The sequence below is a fragment of the Psammomys obesus genome, unplaced genomic scaffold, assembly GCF_907164565.1.
Source record: "Psammomys obesus unplaced genomic scaffold, mPsaObe1.curated_primary_1811, whole genome shotgun sequence".
In the NCBI taxonomy this organism is placed as follows: domain Eukaryota; kingdom Metazoa; phylum Chordata; class Mammalia; order Rodentia; family Muridae; genus Psammomys; species Psammomys obesus.
Genome location: NW_026595981.1, coordinates 2,716,567 through 2,736,603, shown reverse-complemented (window position 1 = coordinate 2,736,603; position 20,037 = coordinate 2,716,567). Strand labels below are relative to the sequence as shown.

Here is a 20,037-nt window from a genome sequence, read left to right as displayed (position 1 = left end):
AGAGCTAAAAAAAGAAATGATGAAGAAAACAGCTCCCTGGCTTTAAGGCCTCACCTCTGTATCTATTTAAGGAAAGGTACATGAGGGTCAGGAATGAGCACAGGTTGCCTAACGAGGTCAGTGTGCTTTCTACACAACACTGCACCATCTCAGATGGTAAAGTCCAAACTCTATAACTTGTATAAATGTCATTAAACCTGTAAGAGTAGGTTTGGTTTTGGAATCTTCCATTGGGGGCAGACACTTTAGTGGCTCTGCCATTCAGTCATCCTCTCTTGGCCTCCCCAGGGCTAGATCTGCAGGAAGGTATCACTATAATCAGCTAAGATCTAGACGTGACTGAGAGAGCAAAAGGCTGTGGAACACAGTGAGGTGAGAGGAGCATCTTTAAATGAAGTCGCTGGAAGGGATGGGAGGAAGGGGTACAAGGAATACTCTCTCCCACTCTCAGTTTTGTCTAGAGAGCACATAGAACAATTCAGACAAATACATCAGAAAAACCAGCACTTCTAGGATAGCTAAAGTCTGGCATAACAATATGCCAAATACTTCTAAATGCTTTAATGATCATCACTTTAGTGGGCAGCATAACAAAAACAAGCATGAAACATTTCCTAAAATGATTTGGGGCAGGTAGTTAGCCGTGAGTGCCTTTCTGGTGATGGTGCCTAGAGAGAGAAGACGTCTGCTTGTGAGGGTAAAGAACTCTCGTTCATGTCTTCTTTTTCCTGTGCTCCCTGCCCATTCTTCAGCCTAGCAGGGAAGCTTGTCTGTAAAATGATCCAAGAAACGGCAGTGCCGTCATTCACAGAGAGCTCAAAGCATTCGCTCCCCAACGTGTATAAATTCAGTGATGAGCTGTTGGAAGGTCCCTCTGTTTGAGGCTGCAGTCCTCCCAGTCAAGATAGCATTCTGAGCTTGGTGTTACAGTACATGACACCCTCTCCCTAGCAGGGTCTCCTGCTCTCCGCCTGACTTCACCTGGAGAGTGTCTTTAGACACAGATGCCCCTAACCACATTTGACACAGCTCCCTGCTAGCCCTCCCTTCCCTGTGCCTATACCATAGTTAGGTACTGTGGTCCTGAGTGTGCTGTTTAATGCAAATCAAGCATCCTTGAATCGAGTAGTTCCAACCAAGTCTGTACACCTATTCCTGGAGGCCCTCACCCACTCCCCAAGGTGTATACAGCCTTTGTTCTCTGGAATTAAAGTTGAACTAGTTCCCTACAGTCGTTTCTGGAGCGTCTAACCCCTATACGTGCTTGCCAGCCTTCCAAGCTCTGTGCCTTGTCTTCTGCCCCTCTTATCTTCGTGGGCTGGTGGGAAACAGGACCCCCGGCCCCCAAGCAGAAGGAGAACCAAAACGGGCAAGGAGGCCTTAAATTATTGTATATGACAGTACCTTGTGAATCTAAATGACCAGTGCAAAGAAGCTGAGTCTAAGCAAAGCCATCGAGATATGGACACTCTAATAGCCTATTTCAATTTCTTAGAAGACACCCTTTCCTAGGATCTTTCACTGACCTTCCAAATTAGAGAAAAGAAGTTACTTCTTTGTTCCTTGCTGACCCTAATTCTCATCCTCACAGTATATTATTGTTTTTGTTCAAGTAGCCAAGCACCAAGTGACACAGGAAAAACATCTTCTGTGGAAGCTAGTATCCAACAGAGATCGAATGGAGTGACTGTGGCTCCGCCTGACCGACAGCTGCAGGACAGTGTGCAGCCACCTGTGCAGCAAAGGACCTGTCAGTGGTGTGCTGGGGAGCCTACCTTTTCTGAGACAGCAGTGAAGGTCATGGCGTGGGTCATGAGTGACTCACCAAAAACCAACCTCTCAGCTTTATTCATGTTCTTCAAGGAGACACCAAACACTAACTCGTGGTCATAGCTGTAAAGAGAATGACACAGTAAACTCAAGAGTATAGCCAGACTGATTTTGTGAGGAAGCGGAGGCCAGCAGCCCCACATGAGTGGCTCTGCACAGCACAAGCACACACGGGACTGGTCTCAGTGAGCGCTCCCGCTCCTTAGCACCACTACAGGCTGCAGGACAACATGAGAGCACCAAATACAAACTCGCAAACGTAAATGTGGACAAGCTCAATTTGTCGTTCTTCTGGAAAGAGAGCTTCCTTTTTCTTTCTTCGTGTTTTGTTTGTTTGTTTGTGACAGGGTCTCTCTACACAGCTCTGACTGTCCTGGATGTACTATGTAGACCAGGCTGCCCTCTCATTTAGAGATCTACCTGCCTCTGCCTTCTGAATGCTGCGATTACCCTGCTTTCTAGATCCCAGCAACACCTTATAGGATCCTGGATAAAAGCACCACCCCAGTTCTGTTGTCTCTCTCCATCTCTGTCCCCACGTTTTCTCTCTCTCTGTCATGGATGACCCCCTTTCTCTCTCATTGCCTACTTTATCTCTTCCCAGGTTCCTTCCCCCTTTCCCACAGTAAACCTCCATCGTACCAGATCTGTTACATGTCATGCAATCCCTCGGGGGTCCACCGTGACACGGGTCCACCATCGTGCCCCGCCACCCCATTATACAACACTGGTAGCATGACTCGGGCAAAAAAAACAAAAAACAAAAAAAAAACAAAAAACAAAAAACCCTTTCTTTTAAAAACTGAAAAAGCTAGACCTGATAGGCCAGGGTCAGAGGGAAGGGGAGGAGGACCTCCCCTAACAGTGGACTTGGGGAGGGGCATGGGAGAAGATGAGGGAGAGAGGGTGAGATTGGGAGAGGATGAGGAAGAGGGCTACAATGGGAATACAAAGTGAATAAACTGTAATTTATAAAAATAAATTTTAGTAAAGTAAAAAAAAAAAAAAAAAAGAAAAAGCTTTGAAGTAACTTCTTATAAAAACGATCTCTTTCAAGTTGTTAGGCCCTCCCAGTCAGAATGACAAAAACCACTAACTGTGGCTTTAATCTCTCTCTATTGGCGGGGTCTTATATAGCCTAGTCTGACCTTGAACTCACTATACAGCCATTGACTTGAACACTTGATTCTTCTGCCTCCAAGTGCTAGGAGTATAGGCCTGTGCCACTACACTTTTCTCTGAATGTGAAATTTAATATACAAATATATAATATATACATTTAACATATAAATGCTGAAACATTAGAAACTAATTTCAAATAAAAATAAAAAAGTGTCACCATTAGAAGTTTCTTTCTTTTTGTTAAATATCAAGACATTACACAACTTTCTATTATTCTATTAGTAACAATTATTTATGGGTAATTCTAAAATGATGTATTTTATCTTATTATTTTTGTAAAGATTGCATGCCTGTGTCTGTGTGAGTATATGCCACATGTCTGCAGGTGCCCATGGAGGTCAGAAGAGAACATGAGATGCCCTGGAGCTGGAGTTGCCAGTGGCTGTGAGCCGTCTAACATTGGCTGGGAACTGAACTCAGGTCCTCTGCAGGAGCAGCAAGTGCTCCTAACCATGCATAGTCATCTCTCCTTAAAATGATTTTTTTTTTTTTTTAAATCAAGGAATCTTGTCTGATTCAGCTTGGAAATGATCCTTCAATGTCATCAAAGATGAGAGAGAATTATTTAAATTGAATATAAATTAGTCCAACTTGTGCTAAAGAGGAAATATACAAGGCATCAAAGTAAGAGAAGCATTTAGAGAAAGATGAATAGGAAGAGCTCTGAGAGCCTCGTTAACACCGAGTGTGCCGGGCAGCCTTCCAGGCGATCCACTGCACGTTCACAGTGTTTCTCCCACAGAGGGCGGGGTCTCAGGAACACCAGTAATTTCTGCACTAGTGTGATCTTGGTTTCTTGGATTTATAGCAGTTACACATGTGTGGTCTCTGCAGGAGCCACAAACTTCTCAGCTGCAGGGAAAGACCCACCCTTCGGCCAACCTCAATGTCTGGGTGAACCTCAGCAGAGGCTTTGAACATGAGTGCACTCCAACAGCAACAACCCACAAAGACCCTTCCATCTTGAGCTCCGTGCACTCACACATTCATGTCACTGAGGCCCAGCTTGCCATTGAAGTGTTTTCCAACATCACAGCCAAACCACACAGCCTAGAAATAGAAGAAACAACATAAACTAAAGTAGTGAAAAGGAAAGCAGCAGCTATTTTAACCCCCACGTGGGAAACAGAAACGAAGGCAGTACTAACCTCTCCATCTTTGATGGAGGCTGCAACCATCTTTTTCAAGAAGTCAATGGGCTGGTTGTTATACAGCGTTTTCCTGCCTCCAACCATATTGCTCAAGTAGTCTACTGTGTACAACTTATTGTACTTGTGCTGGGGCCGTGGGTCATTCACAAAACAAATCTTTTGAGATCAAGAACATGTGTATTAGAGCACAAGACCGAGAATGTCAAGTAAGACACAACCTAACCTTCTTTGTTAGGTTGCTATGGTTACAACAAGCTCATCACCTCTAACTACAATAAACACTACAGCCACAAGGTAAAAGTAACAAATAAGCAAACACTTGCAAAACACATGTGAAGAAGGGCACTGCATATTCTAATTAGCACAAAGAACACACCTGAGAGTTTGCTCTACCTGTCTTCCCTACTGGTAAAAACTACCCCCAAATTAATTATGTCACACTGCACAGAACGATAAGGCACCCCTCATGGGACATTGCGACAGGCCCTTTCTCAAGGTGTACAAGAGGCTCAATACATAGCCTCTTGGAAGAGGGTGAAAAGCCCAACAAAGATGGAGGCCCTGGTCATCCTGGTAGGCAAACATAGAAGAATGAAGGAACAGTACACAGTGGACGCCTCCTTTAACAAGAAAGTTCTCAGGCAATGAGGGTGTCCTCAGCCTATGCGCAACATCCAATATACACCATTTTCATTGTACCTGAGATTAGTCTGGACTCTAAATTACAGGAAAGAAAGAAGGTTGGGATTTGGGAATAAGCTCACTCTTGGCCTAGTGTCCGAAATTCTCTGAAAAAAAAAAAATAAAAGAAAACCAAAACACTGGGGAAAGGTGACCCCGGTGTGCCTATTTTTGTTAGGTGCAAACTTCAGAGAACATGCACATCGACCAGGGAAACTTACACCTCTGCGTAAACGACATTTGAACGTCAACGGCCAGCAACTGGCAGTAGCAGTCTCTCACCTTATCTTCCATGTTGAAGAGCGGCTTCACATGTTCCTTGTAAAACTGCAAAGGTGTTATGGGGCCAATCTTGTGGTAGTTTTTATCTTTGTCTCGATACTCCCAGGTGAAGGTCTCCGGTGGGTTACCCAAACAGATGCACACCACCCGAAATATCTGAAAGGGAGGGGATGAGTGAGAGCCTCGTTTTCCGCAGCCTGAAAAGCGGCACGAAATTAACAGCTATGTTTCTAAACTGAAAATTGCAAGAGAAATCTACTAATGCAACCAAGATTTGAAAGTTGGCACAAGTCACCATCTAAGTGCTCTCAAGGTAATCTACTCCTCCCCCTTTTTTTCCAGAAGATACCGTGACTCAAAGAAACGAAGTAATCTATTTAAAATCACAGAGCTGGTGACTGTAAGATTAGGATCTGAACTGAGATCACATGCTATATTATATTAAAGTACTGCTTCTTGGGGCTGGAGAGGTGGCTCTGAGGTTAAAAGCACTGTCTGCTCTTTCAGAGGTCCAGGGTTCAATTCCCAGCACCCACATGACAGCTCACAACTGTCTATAACTCCAGTTCTAGGGGCTCTGACATCCTCACAGACGTACACATGCAGTCAAAACATGAATGCACATAAAACTTTTTAAAAAGTACTGCTTCTTAGTTACAGGCTTAAAGAGGGACCATGTACTGAAGGCCTACTGTGTTGTACTATAGTCTACATACTGTAGCTCTCCATCCTTTCAACAAAGATGGCAGCTGTTACTGTCACTTTAGAGACAAAGACCAAAGCTCAGCAGTAAGTGGCATGCTTGAAGTCCCAGGGCTAGTAAGTGGCAGATCAGAACTGAGTTCAAACTTGAGTTTCCAAAATACTATAAATTTACCTGGTGGCTTTCTGGATTTCATATAACTTTTCTCCTATACCATGCTACATGCTTTTTAAGAATAAGGACCAGTAACTTGTCCTCTGACCTCCACACCTGTGTCACACAATGCTTGTGCCCACATATGCATGTGTACAGGCAAAAGTACACACACACACACACACACACACACACACACACACACTGTTAAGGAAAAAAAAGAGGAAGAGGGGTAGAGGACCACTGTATCATGGCCACTTTATGCTCCCTATTTACTTTGGCCATGCCGAGCTTATGACAGACCTGGCTCACTCTCCACATGACCTCAGGGGAAGTAATATTAGAAGCACCATTTTGAGTCACTTCCCTGTTAAAGATTCAATAAAGCTTGCCCATTACCTCCCCTAACAAATCCAACCTATTGACCTAATTTCCTTCTCTTACTTTTTGTTCCTATGTCCAGGCGGTATGGCGTGCACCACTCTTAATTGTATAGTTCAATTCCCTGTTTTAACATACACGGAAGTAGCCGCCCTCCAGAAAAGAATGCATTAAAAAGGGTTTCCTGGCTCTTTTCTAGTAAATAAGTTACCTAATTTCCTAAGGTAGGTATCATTTGACTCCTACTCCATGGGTCAGTCTTGCCTACTCTTAGACTTCATACAAATGGAATCAAAAGCACTATTTGTCTGGCTTCCTTCTGTGACTCCTGTGATTGTCACTATGTCCTGTGCATATAAGCATTTGTTCTTTAGCGTTGTGATTCTGCTATCCTTATAGGAGGCTCACTCGTAACAGAGGGTACGCTTGCCTTTCATCTTGCCTGTCTTCCAAGAGAGAGGCATCTCTCAGTAGTCCTCACTGTGTGCATTATGAGCGGCATGGCTCAAGCGTCAATCCCTGTCTTCTCACGCTGCGCTCTCAAGCTGGTTTCTACACAGCAGAGACCAGCATCTTACAAGCAACTGCAATGAGTTACCCTAACCATGGACTATGAGCTTTGCTTGAGATTCACATGGACCACACATAATCTTGGACTTGCTCAATGCAAAGGCTACAGAAGGCAACTTTAGGATTCTGTTGCCATGGGGACACTGCCACTGAGAACTATGGCAGAGACCATGATGTGTATGTTTTAACTATTAACTGCTGACACACATGTATGCTTATGTATCAGTGAAACTGTTCTGGTCAACTCTCAAGTTATCTAAAGGCAGTAAATCCACCAAGCTCTGGCAAAACAAAACAGAAGAAAGATTAAGACAACTATGTAAATTCCTGATTATTTCTAAACATATTTTAAAGATAAGGACATTTTCCTCTCTAAGTTTCATTGTATTGTACCTTAACAGTATGTTCTGTTCTCCTACCTGAATACCTGAAGTAAAAAGTATTAAGTAACTACCTCCTCCCAAAGCTGCACCGAGGCAACACACACACACCAGAAAAAATCTGGCATGGGCAAGATGCTCAGCAGGTAAGGACACTGGCTGTACAAGCCTGAGGATCTGGGTTCTATTTTTAGAACCCACGTAAAGATGGAAGGACTCAACTGGGCCAACACATACTCTAGCCTCCATTCGTGCACTATGCCACATGCACATCCACAAATACATCACACACAAACACACACACACACTAATGCTAATGATAATAAAGTCTTAAAAACTTTTACATATTTCTGTTATCTAACCAAACCCTCAGGTGAGCCTCTTTGTAAGACAATAGTCAGTTGCTCACCCCTTACAAATATGAAGCTTTTAATCAAATATACATGATAAGGCTGAGTGTTCTTCCTCTTAGACTCTACAAAATTTCTTCAACTTAAGACATGCTATAAATTATCCAAATTTATCTTTGAGCCCATCTGTAGCGATGTGGAAGTGATGTGGCTCCAGTTAAGAAACAGTAAATGAACTTTAATTTTAAGAAATCTTCAAAAGTATAATCTCTAAGGTTCAGGAGAGTTTTTCTTGACATGTAAAAGTCTTTGTTCTGAAATAACACAAAAGGTACGAAAGTGACAGTTAATGTTGCATATCCAAGTCTGCCCTCTGGTGGACAAAGCAGGAGTGTCCCCTGATTCGTGACTCAGAAGGTGCACAGCAGCACAGCCATTTTCCTCAGAACTAACTGCACATTAGAACCTACCACTGAGCCGCTGGTCAAGTGCACTGGTGACTCTGCGATTCTCACTCTCATGCCAGCATCTCTCCTGCCCCTTTTATCTCCACGGGATACCACCCTTTTACACATTTCATTTGGCCCTGCCTACTAGAAGGCAGACTGCACAGAGCTGCAATCCCTGTCTGCTCTGTCCAGTGCTGAATCTCTAATGCCTGAACAGTGCCAGGCGCATCACTAAAGAGCTACTTACTGCCTGAGCCCTGTGACTGTGATTTCAGAGCCAACCTAAGGTCTAAGCCAACCCGATTAAAAAAAGAGTTCTGAAACAGTTAAGGGGATGGGCTTAGGCAAGGTAGGTTTCTAAAATATGGAAGGCTAAAGGCAGAGAGATGAACAGTACAGAGACCCCTGAACCTGATTCAACTTCCCCAAATCCCGAATAATTATGTGGTCTTATTGATTCAGAAAAAGAAGTCAATGCTTTTAGTTATTCTTCCCAGTAACATGTTATTAGAAAAGGTTCTCTTATGTCTTCGACCCACTGAGACCCTTTTCCCTCGCACCTTTGGAAGAAGGCAGGCAAGAGAAGCCATGCAGCACATGCCTCTTGAGTCCATCTAGCTGTTAATTCTTGATTGATTTAATTGCTAATTAAGTTGGAAATTTACATTATTCATTCTCAGAATGTGTAATCTTTTTCTATTAACCTATAACCCTTCAGAAAAGCAGAAATCTGTATAAGAAAGATTTAATTTCTATCTTTAGTTAAATACATCTTCTAAGGGGGCTAGAGATTTGGCTCACCAGTTAAGGGGACTGGCTGCTCTTTGAGAGGGTCTGGGTTCAATTCCCAGGCCCCAAACAGCAGTAACTCTAGTCTCAGGGGAACTGATACCCTTACACAAACATATAGGCAAAACACCAGTACACATAAATAAAAATGAGTAAACCACCTTCTAAGGAGGCAGAGTGTAAGCTTTGAGTCTAATTTTGAAAAGGAATCCTATTTTAATTGGCATCTAAAACCATTTGCCCCTAGCAAAGAGATTTATTTTTATCGACTTGTCAAAGTCTAACATGGCAAATGACAATCAGCATAAGGAAAGGAGGAGAAAAAGGCACAGAAAGCACAGGAGTCAGAACACCGGCCCTCAGCTTAAAGACACACAAGTGTGACAGTGCCAATTCTCTTGCACATGGCTGTATCTGGAAGAGAGAGAAGCTAGACAGGTGAGAGAGGAAAAATGACCCGAGGAGGGCTGTCGAAAATATTCCCGAGCTGAGAACCAGAGAATTTAAAGCCAGCCAGGGGGAGATGGCAAATGAACAAAAGGTTAGAAGGAGACAGTAGTTCAGAGAAAACTGGTAAATGTGAAGAGTCCAGATATGGAACTACATAGAGGTGGCCTAATCTCAGAAGCAGTGGTTGTTGAGGAAATAACAAAAAATCTAAAGCATGGCAACTTATTTACTTCCATTATTCTAAAATACAAAGCTACAATGCTGTTAAGTTGCAATCCTCCTGCCTCAGCTTCAAGTGTAGAGTGTAGACTTTACAGGTATGGATGGCAGTGCCCAGCTTGCTACAATGCTCTTAAGAAATCAATTACTTGAACTTCCTACTTTTGGTAGGAATGGTAAATGAACCATTGATTAGTCTGGCCACAAGCATCTTCATAAAGAAGTGAACTCTGATGGTGGTTCAAGAATTCAATGGATTACCAAATGGACCTTTGTGACTAAGTAACACGGAGAAAGGGGACAGGAGGAAAACCCCTCTGCTGCTTCCTGGTGGAGAAGACGAGAAGGGCAAGCTCTGCTTTAAAACAAAAATAATTACCTACGTAAAAAGAGCACAACATCCTAAAGGCAATATCTATCGCTGGACAAGAAAGACTGATTGTAAGGCACACCAGGGTGTATGCTTCTCTGGGATGTTAGGGGTTAACAAGCAGCCAGGCATAGTTGTGCACACTCTGTAATCCCAGCACTCAGGAAGCAGAGGTAGGTGGATCTCTGTGAGTTCAAGGCCAGCCTGGACAAAACAAGACAAAATAAAACAACAAAGTTAACAAGCTCCTGGGGTAACAAAAGAGTGTTTTGAGATTGTTCCTAGAAAGGCATATGAATTAAAAGAATGAGAAATGCAACCCACAACAGACTCAAGCAATCTATATTTTCTACTTTACATAGGCTTTAAAAGTTCATAGGTACTTTAACTAGACCATATCTTTCCCAACTCTCAAATCTTCTCAATTATTATTTCTCTCCTTTACATTATTCTTTCCCATACACTGTTTCTCTATTCCTGCTTTAACTGATAAAAAGCCTTCCCTCATATTTACAATCTTCCCTCAAGACATGATTACATCCCTGTCCTTGCCTTCCACAGAGCTCATTGGCAAGCCCTAGCAGCATCCCTTCCAGATGAACCCAGAGATGTCACTGCTCTCCATTCTCTCATGAACCTTGCCCAAACTTCCATAATCTCTTGCCTATGTGGTTACAATTAACTTTCCACCTGGTTTCTCTGTTTTACAGTCTGCTCTCAAAACACCCATAGTAAAGATGTCTCTCTATCTCCGTCTCTCTCTCCTACACACACACACACACACACACACACACACACACACACACACACACACACACACCCCTTCCTTGAAACGGGGTCTTCTATACCTCTACTGGCCTCAATCTTGTGATTCTTCTGTGCCAGCCTCCCTAGTACCACAATTACAGATGTGTGCCACTATGCCTAGCTTCAAAGTAAAGATTTTTAACAAAATATTGGCTTAAAGTCCCTAAAAGCTACCTTACTTAGAACAAGATGCAAGCTCTTCACCACAGCTCTGGGGCCTACATGAAGCCAGGTCCCATTTCCTCTGCCATCTGTTCCATCCCATCCTCACTTCCCAGGCTCCAGCCACAGTGCCTTCTTTCTCTTACTCTGGACCACCAACCTCTCCCATCATGGGCATTTGTCCCTGCCGTCCCCTGACTAGCTCACTCTTGTTACTTTTAGCTCAGCTCAGATTTAACCTCAGCAAGAGCGATGCAAACAGGTAAATCTGAATCCTGGGGCTGCAAAGATGCATCAGTGGTTAAGAGTGCTTGCTGTACTTGTAGAAGACCTGACTTAGGTTCCCCTCTCCCACAGCAAGTGCTTTATACCCATCCGTATGGATCTCATCTGACACCCTCTTCTGGTAACTCAGAACCTGTACTCTCACACACATAAGCACACACAGACACGTAAGGAATTTAGGGCCTGGAGAGGTAGTTCCAACAGTGAAAAGCACTTGCTGCTCTTGTGGAGGGCGCAACTACTTGTAACTCCAGTTCTAGGGGATTCACCAGCCTCTTGTGATCCCTGCAGGCTCCTGCATACACATACATTCACTCAGGCACAGATATATACACACAAAAATTAAAAGCATCTAAAGATAATTTTAGGATATTAATATAGTTTATAAAAATACCCACCTTACCCAAAATCATATATATTGAGATAATATTGTTTACCTATCAGTTTGGCTCAAATCTAATTGTCACTGACAAAAGGAATGGACATTAGTGTAATCCCCAGATATTTTGGAATGTGCATTACCAGCTCCTCCTACTTCTGTTCTTTGGACACTCAATACCTTAAGTATGTTGGGCAAACACTATGCCACTGAGCTATATCTTTGGTTCAGTGTTTTAAGGTTTGTTTGTTTATTTTTGGTTTTTTGAGTCAGGGTTTCTCTGTGTGGCCCTGGCCATAACGGAACTCACTTTGTAGATCAGGTTGGCCTCAAGCTCAGAGATCTGCCTGCCTCTGTCTCCTGAGTCCTGAGATTAGAGGTGTGTACCACACCACTTGGTAGGTTTATTTATTTTTATTTTATTTGCATGAGCATTTGCCACATGTGTGCCTGGTGTCCAGAGGTCAGAAAAGGGTATAGGACCTCCTGGAGGTGGAATTACAGATGGCTATGAACTATCATGTGGGTGCTAGGAACTGAGCCTGGGTCCTCTGGAAAAGCAGCCAGTGCTCCTGACCACTGAGCCAACTCTCCAGCCAACAGTGTTTTTAAGAACCACGACTAGAGAGTTTCCTAAGTCATCAAAACTACTTCCTGTTCTTTTTTATGGCCCTGACCAGTCTTAACTTTGGCCTTTGTTTTTAACAGAGCAAATTTTGGGAGTACATTAATAATCCTAAAAGATCTGGAGCCATAAAGAGTGAGCACAGAGAACACCTGTAATTGAAGAGGCAACATGGTTCCAAAACAGATCTGCAATCTATCACGTTCACAAACCACCTACACTCCTCTCTGAAGGAATGCCTTTGGCATAAACAAGCTCCATTCAAGCTATGTTGGCTTCATGGTTATTCACTGAAGTCATCATTTAGACTTGCCCATGGCTGGGTAAAATGTAGGTACTAATTTGTGGCTTTAAGTGAAGCTAGACTCTTCATTACCAAAGAGTCAGGTCCAATAATAAGTTATTTAAAAGACTGTAAAAATTTAAAAACCTACCACACAGATTCTGTAGTGAACAGATAAAATAAATCACTAAGTAAACAATCCTACAAAATACCGATACTCAGGACATGGTAGAGTAGTATCTTTAAATTTCAAAGTAGGAGTAGGAGAGAAAACAAAACATGTAAAAATGCACTGCATGGCTCTAACTCTGTATCATTTATTTTCCTTTACTAATCCCACAGTTACAACATAAACCTTAAGACATATTATTAATCCAAGGATCATTAAGGCAAATACCACAGGCCACTATGATACTTATGATCTGTAATAAGTCTGTCTGGAGGCTGGAGAGACAGCTTGGGCAGTTTGAGAGCAGCCACCCACACAGCAGCTCACAAATGTCTCTAACTCCACTTTCAGAGCGCCTGATGCACTCTCCCGGCCTCTGCGGCCACTGCACCGCACTTCTGGCACTCACCTACGTGCAGGCAAAACACTCATAAAGTAAAAATAAATCTCTAAGAAAAAGAAGTACCATCCGGACCTTTTCTATAATGATTAATACAATCTTTTAAAAATTATTCCATTCACTTACTTATTTGTGCATGCATGTGTGAAGATCACAGGATAACCAGCAGAAATCCATCTTTCCCTTCCACCACGTGGGGCCCAAAGACCGGCCTTAGGAAATCAGGCTGGGAGGCATGCCTCCGTACCTGCTGAGTCACTGGATGACCCCTGATTGTACAGCCTTCATCTCTCCCTACATCCCCACTACCTTAACCTCATCACGAGTTAATGCAAACTGTCAGGAAAGGTGGCCTCAACAAAAGTCATCATTCCAAACAGGAAGAGAAGGCAACGAACGGTTACTGAATGTTTGCTATGTGCAAGACACTAGCACCTTGCATTCTGAAATTTAATTCCTTATTTGACCTCCCAGACATTCCCTACTTTCCCACCATTCCAAGCAGAGAAGTATTTTAACTCAAACTGAGTCTCAGGTTAGAGCTACCCAAGATAACAGGATGTAGGTAACCAAGTCAGAATGTAACTAACTTTCAAGGTTCTCTCCCCCATCCTGATACTGTTCTTCAATACAACATTTAAGAAAGTCGAATATAATTTAAATACACTTAGCAAGTAAGTGCTGCGATTCCCCTGTTCTAACGTGTAAGAAAGAGCTATCGTGTCAACCACTGGGTATGTAACCCACGAACAACCCAAGACTTGGGTGATTAAGGAAGTTGTCCCAGGTCACATAGCTGAGCAGGAAAGCCATCAGCCTGGCTCTGTAGACATGCTCCTCTAGGCCACACTGACTCCCTTAGACAGTCATGTTCTCCACTCAAGTAACAAAATGTTAAGCCACACCATATCCCATCTTACCCGTGGCTTCACCAATGAGCCCACAGGCTAGAGAAGGTAACATCTGTTCTTTCAACAGAGAATTTCAGCTTCACATCTATTAGTCCTAAATACAGATATTAGTAGTAAAGATTCTTATCTGCCTTGATAATAAATACTGTTAACTCCACCTATCTGGCAACTTTTAATTTTAAATTTAAAATTTTACCCTTAAATGTTTCAAGTGTTTTGTACAGATTAACCGCTAGAAGAATCAGCAGCTCCTCACTGTTATTCTGGCAGAATAAACCCAAACAGTCTGCTGTGTAGCCAAGATCCTCACAGCCCACTCTACTGCCCAGTCTCCTCTGCCTAGGCTGACCGTCCTTGCTAGTCACCCAGGAAATCCCTACTGCTGGTTCAAATACTTTCCCTACATAACCCGAATTAGTCATCCCCGCCCCATGGCCACAGAACTCTCCCTCACACATCTAGCACAGAATCTATTATCATTATTCATGGTTTTTCTTTTTCCCACAGCTTGGTGATAGAGCATACATGAGGCCCTACATCTGGAAGAGGGGACTGGGAGAGGGGAGGTTAGGAGAGAACACCACACAAAAACTGAGCTTTGGAGAGCGGAAACTTACCTTCTCATCTTTATTCCCTCAGTGCCAACTCACAGAAGGTATTATTTATACAATGCATAATAGACAGCTCTTATAGAGAACCTAAACTACGAATTAGGAAATCTTAGTACAAAACTTTAAAATGCAAGCAAGTGTCAATTTTTTTTTCAGCTTTAAAATAAGCAGTTTTTGTTGTTCTGTTTTGTTGAGACATGGTATTCTGTAGCCGAGATTATACAGCAAGGATGACCTTGAACTCCTGATCCTTTTGTCTATACCTCTTAAGAGAAAAATTAGTAGCTTTCATTCAATTAGATATTTACTGTGGTGGCTGCATTCCATAATTGATTTAGCAGGATACTCTGAGCCTTTTAGACAAGCCACAAAAATCCACATAATTCTTATCATTACCTCCTCCATCATAGCATCTTGTGTAGATGAGATCTCCCCTTTGGTCGCTCCGCTGTGTACCAGGTTCCGCAGTCGTAAACAGAACTCTCTCATCTATGATAGAAACTTATTCAGCATTTCAGTAGTTACACAAGCTGTTAAAAAGCCTAACAGATCACCACTAGCTAATACCCTGGGCAAAGTTTATAAAAACAAATGATTTTCTCCAAATGGTCCTCTTAAACACATAGTGAAAAATAGTTCAATAAGGAGACAAAATGTGGATTATTCCCAAAGAACACTGGGCGGAACTGATCTTCCTCTGTGATGCCAGGCCCTTCTGTGTGTTGGGGAGAACATCCGCTTCCAGGGCCCACCACCCTCAGAGGAGAGGAGACAGGCCTTCACCACACTGAGCACTCTCACACATTCTTATTCTGCTTGTCGTCAACATTACCTTCTCTGCCAATCACTATGACCATGACTGCATCAACCTCCAACATGGCTTTTGTCTCTTTCACTTTTGAGAGAGGCCCAACATGAAGGAGATTCTGAAACTGAACTACAGGGCTAAAGTGACTTGTTCTTGCTCAAAATAAAATCCAAAGCTTTGTAATCCTTTAGCCTTTGGATAAAAGTCCCCAGAGTTTCCTGGGTAGAAAACAGTCTAATATTGGAAAAGCGTATTTATGCTTATTTTTAAATGCACTCTTTTCCCTGGGGATAACAGATCTACTTTCAGCCTTGTAGATAAGGGCAGATTTTGGCAACTCCCAGTTCTCAAAAAAGAGATCTGGCAAGCAGAGCGCAACCACACAAGGCTTATAACCATCTCTGGGAAAATGTGGAGGAGAAATGATTCATTAAGGTTACTTAAGCCATAAAAAGCAGTTGAGTGACTACACCAAGTCCTCCGTGGGTGGCTGAACCACACTGATGTGGTCTGGGTGAGCCCAAGAACAAACTACAGCTCTCCAGGAAGGCTTACAGACTGTGCTGCTCGCTTTTGCTAGTGCACGAAGTAGGCTCAGTCCGACTATTAGGGGCAGACACGCACAGAGGCCTGTCTGTGTGAGACCCATGTTAACTGAACCCAGGACATTTTTCCTTGAATATGTATGAGAAAACACTACACTCAACAGAAACAGAGCACAGTAATCTTAATGATTTCTTGAGGTTAATGTATAGCCACACTGCTTTTGACAGACCTTGATTTCAATAGTTATTTTGTCTCTTAAAAAACAACAACAACAAATAAACAACAACAAAAAAATAGCTATAGGCCAGGCAGTGGCACATGCCTTTGACCCCAGCACTAGGGAGGCAGAGGTAGGTGGGTCTCTGAGATCCAAACCTGCCTGGTCTACAAAGTGAGTTCCAGGACAGCCAGGGCTACACAAAGAAACCCTGCCTCAAAATAAATAAATAAATAAATAAATAAATAAATAAATAAATAAATAAATAATAAAACAAAACAAAACACCAGTTACAGTTTTAATGTCAAGTGAACTAGCCCAGTCCCTTCTACTCATATTCTGTACCTTGTGATTCAGAATATCATTCATTCTTCTGCTTGCCTCTGTCGTGTGAGATTCTGGGAAGCATTTCTTAGGGACAACACCATATTTTTCTAAAAGACAATAAATTTTAGTGTTCAATAAGATGAAAATAAATTCTAGTATTAGAAATCCTGGTGAAATTATTGGCTGCTTTAAAATAGGCTTGTAGATGAGGTTTTGTTTACTTGTTTGAGAACAGGCTTCATGTAGCTCAGGCTGGCCTCAAACTCCCTATGTGGCTAAGAATAACCTTCAACTTCTGGTCTTGGGATTATGGGCACATACCTCTAGACCTGGTTTATTCAATGCACAAGAGCTTTGTGCATTCCAGGCAACAGTCTACCCACTGAACCTCATCCCTACCCTAGACATTACCAGGCTTATTGGTTTGTTCACCTGTGAGGACTGAACCTAGGGCCTCAAGCACACTGAGCAAAGTGCCTTACTACTGAACTCTACCTCCAGACCTTAAACAGACTTTTTTTTTTTTTTAAATATGCACAGTTACCTACCTTTTAGTTAATTCTAGTACTTTCACCTATCCACTTTAAAGTACTCAGCATCGATTCTCCCAAAAGAAAATGTTTGGGTAAGGATGTTTTCAAACAAAATCAGGGTTTTGTCTGCTTGCTCACTGTTGGTTTGTTGCTGTTGTTTGTGCTGCTAGGGACCCAGCCCAGACTGTGGGCACACCAGGCAAGCGCCCTATCGCTGACCTCCACCTCCACAACGTTCCCTTTCTTTTTCAGATTTATTTTTATTCTCGGAGTGTTTTGCCTGCACTTATTTATGTGCGCCAAGTGTGTGCCTGAAGAAGCCGGAAGACTGTCTGGAGTTGCAGACAGTTGTAAGCCACACACAGGTGCTGCCACCTTACCCTGGGTTTTCCGTAACAGCAGGACTTGCTGCTTACCCATCTCTTCAGTCCCAAACTGTGCTTCCTGGTTCCTCAGTGCTTTCTTTAAAAGTATTTTAGTGTGTATAGACATTTCGCCTGCATGTATGTCTGTGCACCATGTGAAAGCTAGAAGAGGGTGTTTAATACCCTGGAATTGGAGTTACAGATGGTTACGGGCACATGTGGGTGCTAGAAATCAAGCCCAGGTCCTCTGCAAGGGCAGCCAGTGCTCTTAGCCACTGAGCTCTAGCTCTTTTTTTTTTTTTTTTTTAATAAACGGGAAGTTACTCCTAATTAATTCTTCTCCAACCAAGCCTTCATATATCTATTTCTTTATCAGTTATTTAAAGAAACGGACTTCACAAGTGATAATAAGTAGTAAAGGCTCATACAGCTAACCAGGCAGCCTTCTTGGAAGACGGTTTCACTCTGTACATAACCACAAAAGAAATGGCCCATCTCTAACTGCAGAGCTTGCGATTCTCTTAGGGACGAGCTCTTACCAACAATATTGACCAGCATATCCCACTGTCCACCATCATTTGTAGGGTTCATCAGCAAATACTGCACTAGTCTCCCGTCTTCAGGCTCTTTTTTCTGGGCGGTGTCCACAAAAGCATTCAAGAAGAAATAACAGCGTTCAACCTAAAGTAAGAGAAGATAAACAAAATTAAAGGCCTATTACAGGATTTGATATAGTAAGTTTTGGGTTTTTTTTATTATTAATTACACTTTATTCATTTTGTATCCCCCCACAAGCCCGGATATAGTAAGTTTTTAAAAACTGAAGTTGGTAATTAAGTATCAGTATTTGGCTTCAAAAGAATATCTGTAGTCTTTTCTTATACGTGCATATGTATTTCAACACACTGCATCTGTGAGCTGCATATACACTCCAATGTTGAAATAAATCCTGTTATTTTAGAGTCTTTAATCAGTAAACATTTAATAAACAGTTATAGTTTAAAGGTTTTCAAACGAAATAAAAATGTTTATTGCTTTTTTTTTCCCCAGAAAAGTGCTACCAAATGAAGAAACTGGGTGCTTAAAAGATCAGATGACCTAAGTAAAGATGGTAAAAAGGGAAACTGCTAAAAACAAAGTTATATATTTTAAATAAAGAGATCACAAACAGTGAGTCAACAGATGTGCTATTTCCTCAGAGAACACAGCCACCTACCAAACAGAAAGCTGCTGTGGGGCTAGAGTTCAAGGTTAGAGCTGCATCAACAGCATGCCAGAAACCCTGGCTCTGACCCTAGCACCACAAAAGCAAGAGAAGGAAATGTCCTTCTGCCTTCAACAAAACAGACTTCTGATACTGGGGAAATCAGGATGGTATCATATCTATACTAAAAAGGTATACTGTAATGAGAAAAGCAAAATAATATAAAGGCTGCCCTTAAGTAGGCTGCTATTAAAACAAAAGGAAATCATGTGAGGTCAGTCCCCTACCTTGTCCCAAAAAAACAGGTAAGATTGACTAAACTCAAACTCTTCAATATTAAATTTTTTCATGAATGGAAGTCTCATAACATTCAAACAAGAAAAGATCCAGCATCGTCCTGAAATGAGAAAGCAAACCAGGAAGTTATGACTGTTTATAGATCACAGTGCTCCAACTGTACTTCCTAACACCAAATCCTTAATAAGGTCTAGGCAGTAAGACTAGATAAGAAATAACAGAAATATTAAATGCATTTGTTTTTGAGATAGAGCATCATGTGGCCTACACTGTCCTGGAACCTAGTATTATATATAGGTAGGGTGGCCTTAAACTCCTAATCCTCCTGCTTCATGTCCCAAGTACTAGGATGTGCCGCCATGCTTGGTTTTATGCGGTACTAGCAATTTGTGCATGCTAGGCATTTTACCAACTTAGCTACATTCTCAGCCCAGGAAATAAATATTAAATCCAAAGCAAAACAAAAGACATGTCGTCACACAGACACAAGTTCTGTGAGCCACTATGTGGTTGCTGGGAATTGAACTCAGGACCTCTGGAAGAGCAGCCAGTGCTCTTAACCTCTGAGCCATCTCTCCAGCCCCCAGAGATAACTTTAGTAGTTTTAACAAACACATGCACACAAACAAAACCCTTTTAGGTTGGGCATGGTGGCTCCTAACTGTAACCCCAGGACTTAGGAGGCTGAGGTAAGAAGACTGCCATGAGTTCAAGGTCAGCCTGGATAGTGTAGTGAGTCCAGGACAGCCTACAAACACTAAAAATATGACCAGAGAGCATGAACAGATTGCAGGATATCCAAAAAGGACACAGAAAAAAGGGAAAGATGTTTTTGTTTTTTAAGTTCTTCATAAGACATTAGTACAGTGGGACATACTTTTTCTTCTTGATAATGCCCAAATTGGCAAAGACTTGGAAAAATAAACATTCTGAACAGAGGGTTAAGCAGATATAGATCACCTGAGAATGATTTGGAAATCAAAATCTTAATTTGGAATGAGCAAAAACCCTAAGTTGGAATGGACGGTGCATCCTACAGAGAGTGCTAAACTTAACATAAGCTATTTTCCCAATAATGAGTTGTTTTTAAAGGAGATCTTTGACTAACAGGGTTATATAAATATTTAAACACAAATAAGTTTGGAAGGGGGGAAGCAGAAGGATCACT

The 20,037-nt window shown here is 42.1% G+C and overlaps 1 protein-coding gene across 1 annotated transcript in view; it reads right to left on the bottom strand.

Moving 5' to 3' along the window:
- Blmh (bleomycin hydrolase) overlaps positions 1–20,037 on the bottom strand; it is a 39,405-nt gene that overhangs the window by 16,075 nt on the left and 3,293 nt on the right. The window contains exons 3-10 of the mRNA XM_055620238.1: positions 18,860–18,969; positions 17,908–18,049; positions 16,489–16,577; positions 14,969–15,061; positions 5,127–5,282; positions 4,161–4,319; positions 3,995–4,062; positions 1,776–1,893 (exon numbers count right to left, since the gene is read on the bottom strand). Of these exons, the coding sequence (XP_055476213.1) occupies positions 1,776–1,893; positions 3,995–4,062; positions 4,161–4,319; positions 5,127–5,282; positions 14,969–15,061; positions 16,489–16,577; positions 17,908–18,049; positions 18,860–18,969 (935 nt within the window). The remainder of the gene's footprint in view (positions 1–1,775; positions 1,894–3,994; positions 4,063–4,160; positions 4,320–5,126; positions 5,283–14,968; positions 15,062–16,488; positions 16,578–17,907; positions 18,050–18,859; positions 18,970–20,037) is intronic.